General features: G+C 45.6%; 1 protein-coding gene across 1 annotated transcript; it reads right to left on the reverse strand.

Annotated features, from left to right (window-relative positions):
* Positions 1–74: 74 nt before the first annotated feature.
* On the reverse strand, positions 75–5,385 carry LOC129676329 (alpha-1-antitrypsin 1-6-like; the record flags this gene model as incomplete). The annotated part of the gene is made up of 4 exons (XM_055606688.1): positions 75–260; positions 1,098–1,245; positions 2,078–2,180; positions 5,148–5,385. Coding segments are annotated over 4 exons (675 nt in total), but the record flags the coding sequence as incomplete, so codon positions are not given.
* Positions 5,386–5,418: the final 33 nt, after the last annotated feature.

Consider the following 5,418-nt stretch of genomic DNA (forward strand, 5'->3'; position numbering starts at 1 on the left):
GCTATCTCATGTTTAATGTCAACAGGGAGGGGATGGACATGGCTCTCAGGAGAGGGGCTGACTCCCAAGTGCAGTTAGTTTCTGGGATTTACCACCCTGCCAAGAAAGAGGGGGGCCCCATTTTCCATATGCTCAATGAAGATTAAGAAGGGTCTGTTTAACTGGAAAACTGAAATACTAGCCCACTCTTCGTTATCGCAATAATTCGGAACAGGTTCTATCCCCTTGTCATCGAAGGTCAGTGTGGCCTTACTTATCACCTGTAGGAAGGGAAACAGAGGCCTGTCAGAAGGGGGAGACACCTACTGCAGACTAGAGTAAGGTCTCATTTGGAACTCAGAAAAGAAGAACCTCCAATGGTTTGTGTCCATCCTTTGTGGTACTATTGTTCTGCCCTCGGAAGTCCATGGTAGTGACCCAAAGCCCCTCTTCCATTCTCTCTAGGCTTTGCCTGCTTTGGCCCATTCCCTACCATGTTCCCTTCCTGACTCCATCTCTCATGGCCTTGGATACAACTCACACCTTCACGGTGGGAGGACCATTTGGATTTCATGTCCTTTGCACAAGGGTTGCTGTTCCAATTTGTAGCTCTGAGCTCTCTGCAGACAGGGTTCCTGAAGATGACTTTGAGTGTGCAGACTTCCAGGGTAATTAGCTGATCTGAACTGCCTTCAATTTCCCTTAATCATTGGCATCTTGGAGAACAATTTAGACCTCCTGACTTTGTTATTGATGGGCTGCTCCAAGTGTCACAGATGGAAATGTCTAGGCTAAAGTCTCAGGTCACTGAGCCCAAGCCTCTCTGTATGAATATGGGCAAACTGAGCCCCAGCAACTCAATGGTCCTGAGCAACAGTGAAACTCATGTTCAGGAAAGCTGTTCAGGGGAGCTGCTTACATTATCAGCAGCACAAGAGTCTCCCTGTTGCAGCTTTGACCTCTGACCCATCCTCCAGTTAAATCACAAAGGTCCCCCAGAGAGGACCAGCTTCACCTTGATATGCACCCTTTACCCTCCCCTTAGCCTGTTATCTGAGCTACACCTCTACCTATTTGACTCAAACAGACACTGGAAAGGCACTGTGAGGTGACCTCACCTTGAAGGACTTACGAAGTGTGTCATCTTTGACCACTGAACTGCTGGCTTCATTGTTGAAAACATAGTTGATTCCTAGTAGGTTCAACACTGACTCCAGGTCATGGGTCTCAGATATTGAGAATTCCGGTATGTGTACATTGACCATCCTGGTGTGCAAGAAAAGAAGGTTTTCTTTACTGTGGAAGAACCAATGCCTTTGTCCCAGGAGCCCCTGGGGTGGCACTTAATCTGAGAATCCCTTCAGGCATACTCAGGTTGTTCCCATGGAACCATGTTTCACTATGCCCTACAGTATTTGGTCACCCCTCTTACTCAGCCAGGGATACCCCCAAGACATGACTCTGAAGAGTGTGGGAGTCAGTGTAGCTGAGGACAACTGCTCACTGGTGAGGCCAGGCAGCAGAGTGGCATCTTTGCCTGCAGTTTACCTCAGGCCTGGCTGAGCATGGGTTTGCTTGGAGAGCATGGGCTCACAGATTGGTGTGACATGTCTCTGGGCACACAGTAAACCCCAGGCAAGAGAGACAGAAGAATAGATTGCCTAGCAGTCATGCCCTGGCCTCTCTTTTCTTGTCTGAGGTTTCTATACAGATTCTTCCCTGTCCTCCTAACAATCCCATGGACTGCCCACCTTGACCTCTTACCCTTAATGTGGCCAGATCCTGAGAGCCATCTTCATCTGCTTGGCTCAGCCATAATTTACATGACAGATGTAGACCCTGCCCTAGGCTCTGCATATTGAGGAGGGAGTGTGTCCATACTGGAGTGTGTCCTTTCCCCAAGGTCAATGGGTTTACCTCTTTATTTTGAATGCTGTTTCTGTCAATGAGCCTGGCCTACATTATGGAAATGAGCACCAAGTCTGCCTGAGAGCTGCTATGTTGCTATGTCCTCAACTCTGGCCAGGCCACTAGGGTCTCTGTCATTTACTGATTAGAGCTTGGGTGGCTCTGGGTAGTTCCTGGGACTGGGGATCACCTTAGGCTGTTATATTGCTTCATCCGGCGGAAGTGTGGATAGCTCAGCCTCTCTTCTGCCATGTGCATCTTCCCTTCATCAGGTAAGATGAAGTAGAACATGGCTTGCATTTTGGAGTGTCCATATACAAGCACCGTGCTAAACAGATCCTCGTATTGGAATAGCTCATATACATCCACGCTAAAGATGGTCGGAACCTTGCTGGGCATCTCATTTGTTGGCTGGAAGTACTCCATTTTGACAACCCGACAGTTAAAGTTGCTGACAAGTTTGGCTGGAGAGAATGAAGAGGGATGTCAGATACAGGTAGGTCTAGTTCTGTGGGAGAGTAACAGAGGAAAGGAGCGTGGAGACTCCTCTTGGGACCCCAGTTTCATAAGATAAAAGCAGAATAAGAATTGACATAATATGGAACGAGCGCTTTGTGAGTGTCACTTTAATGTGGGGAGTGTGTGGAGACTTTGGGTGTGTTTTGACAATTTCCAAAGGTAAAGCGCCTTAGAAAAAATGTTTACTATTATGTTTGTTGGATGCTAAATGGTAACAAATGCAAGTAATCCCAGGTCCCTAAGTCACAGCTACACACCTTTCTTTTAGAGGTTCCCTGTTTTTGATAGACAATGGTTTAGTCAATAATCTAACAAAGTTTTATGGTACCTTGGGCCCTTACCTTAGCCTGAGATACAGTGCAGATGCTTGTGGGCAGATAGTAAGTAGCCTCCCTAAAAATGTACAGGAACCTGACTATCATGGCTATTTGAGTAGGTAAGGGACTTGGAAAAATATCCTCAAGGTCATCAGAATAAGTACAACCTTAAAAGCTCCTGACCCCATGTTACCGCTTGGGTACTGGGGCACAGAGCTCCAATCTCAGTCCTACCGAAGCCTGGGATCCATTGGTTCAGCCCCAGATGCTGCACCAAGGTGCAACCAGTCTCCCTAGCTAAACTGACCAAACCACAGGGCTCCCTGCCTCTTCAAGAGGGCTGTATCCAGCTAACACAGTGTAGGAGCAGCAGCATCAGAAGTCCACCAAATTCAAAGCAGGTAACACAGCAGCAGGGTAGCCCTCTCCAGGACTTTTCCTGGTGAGAGGAGAGCCCCAGTGAATACCAATGACCACAGTTATGGATCACACAGGTCCATAAGGTTCAGGTGAGTTATGGTAATTCCTGAGAAGCACCAGCTATTTGGTGACCATACCCAAAAAGTTGAGGAAGCTTCCTTTGGGAACACACATCTTCCTGCCAAGGGGATTCTCCCCATCCCAGGATTCCAAGAGCTATCAGAAACTAAGAGCCAACACCTGAGACAGCCAGACAGGTAGAGGCCAGCATAAAAGCACAACCAACAAAAGCCGAAGAAATATGGCATCCTTAGAACCCAGTTATCCACGAGAAAGTAGCCCTGGACACCCTCTCATAATTGAAATTCCGGAAGATGACCTTACATCCATGCTTATTAAGAGGTTAATGGAGGAAATAAATAAAATGTAAAGAGAATTAGAGGAAGATAAAATCAAAGAGATTGTGGCCATGCCCATACAGGAAGATGCAGCCAAACAGTTTGTGGCCTTCAGAGAGGAAATAATTAAGTCAGTGAAAGAAGTAAAAGAAACAGAGGAATGTTCAGACAAACAGGTGAAGGAATTGAAGGAAATCGGGAAAATGCAGTAAGACACGTGAAGGAAATCAACAAAATGGTTCAAGATCAGAAGTTAGAATTGGAAAAACTGAAGACAACACAAACGGAGGAAATCACGAGAAGAATAACTTAGGGAAGAAAACAGCAACTACAGAGGTAAGCATATCCAACAGACTACAAGAGATGGAAGAAAGAATCTCAGGTGTGGAAGGTACAATGGAAGCAATCGAAGTATCTGTCAAAGAAAATGTTAAATACAAAAAATTCCTAACAGAAAACACCCAAGAAATCTAAGACAACATGAAAAGTCAAAACTTAAGAATAATAGGAATAGAGGAAAAAGAAGATTCTCTCCTCCAAGGGCCAAAAAATATTTTCAACAAAATCATAGAAGAAAATATCCCCAACTTAAAGGAGAGGCCTATGAGCATACAAGAGGCGAACTGAACAACTAATAAATTAGACCAGAAAAGATAGTCCTCCTGCCATATAATGATCAAAAGAGTAAGTGTACAGAACAAAGAAAAAATACTAAAATTTGCAAGGGGAAAAGGCCAAGTAATGTATAATGGCAAACCCATTAGAATCACACCTGACTTCTCAGCAGAGACTATGAAAGCCAGAAGGGCCTGGACAGACATCTTGCAGACCCATGTTCTCATTAGAGAAGAGGGGGTGATGGGGATGGAAAGGTAATGACGCTATGGTGTGAGGGCTGTGCTCTGCAAGACTTTGCCCTGGGGAGAGGGAGCTCAGGTGAAGGGGGCAGGCCTTAGGTTTGACTCCTTCCCCAGGCTGTATATTCCCTGGGGGAACAGCTGCTCCTCTCAGGGTCCTGACCTAACCAGTTCCAAGCAGGAGGTCATGCTTGGGGTCAGAGTAATTTGATGAAGTGCCTGTGCTTCACAAAGTTCCATGCACTCTGTAACCTCACTTCTTCCATGGCCTCACAGCACTGGGCTAGCTTTGTTGTAAAATGGTTATTCACAAACAAATAAAGTGGCTTGCCCTGTGTAGACAGGTAAGGGATGACAGAGGCCACATTTGGTGTTAATGGTTTCAGGCTCCAAAGTGATCTCCTTCTATAGCGCTTACTGTGTCTAATTACAATCCATGGAAACTGCCTTTCTTATGTTCTCATGCTATAATTTTTTTGGAAATCACACATATTCTCCTGCTTTACTCAAAAAGATTTCAGAAGAGCATTTCTGTAGAGGATGGTCTGTCAAGCCCAGTTATGAGCTTATTTTAAGCTGTCATCCTCCAATCTCATCAACTGTAGGTAACTGTTATACTGCTTATTGGTGGAAGACTAAAGATGACACATACATGCTGTCCTCCTCCATTTTGGGGTGCCAAGGAGACAGAACATTGGAATGAGTATCTGGATAAATCCCCTGGAGCCAGCTGAGCCAAGTGATATCACCCTTACCATTAAGCTCAATGTAGTTCACCAGGGCAAGGAATGTATCATTCTTCAGATTCTTGACGACATCTACTATGTCCTTGTTAGTTTCCTTCATATAATTGATGATTTGTGTTTTGGCCGCCCTGCTGTCTGTGAGGTCGATGGGGATGACATCAGTGTGGTATAGGTCCTTGGCTCCTCTCACAAATTTGTCTACCTTGTTCAGGCCCTTGTCGATGAACATGCTGCTACCACCTCTTAGTTGGGCTTGTGCTGTACGCGGCTTGAC

Source organism: Psammomys obesus, unplaced genomic scaffold, assembly GCF_907164565.1.
Source record: "Psammomys obesus unplaced genomic scaffold, mPsaObe1.curated_primary_1811, whole genome shotgun sequence".
NCBI classification, from domain to species: domain Eukaryota; kingdom Metazoa; phylum Chordata; class Mammalia; order Rodentia; family Muridae; genus Psammomys; species Psammomys obesus.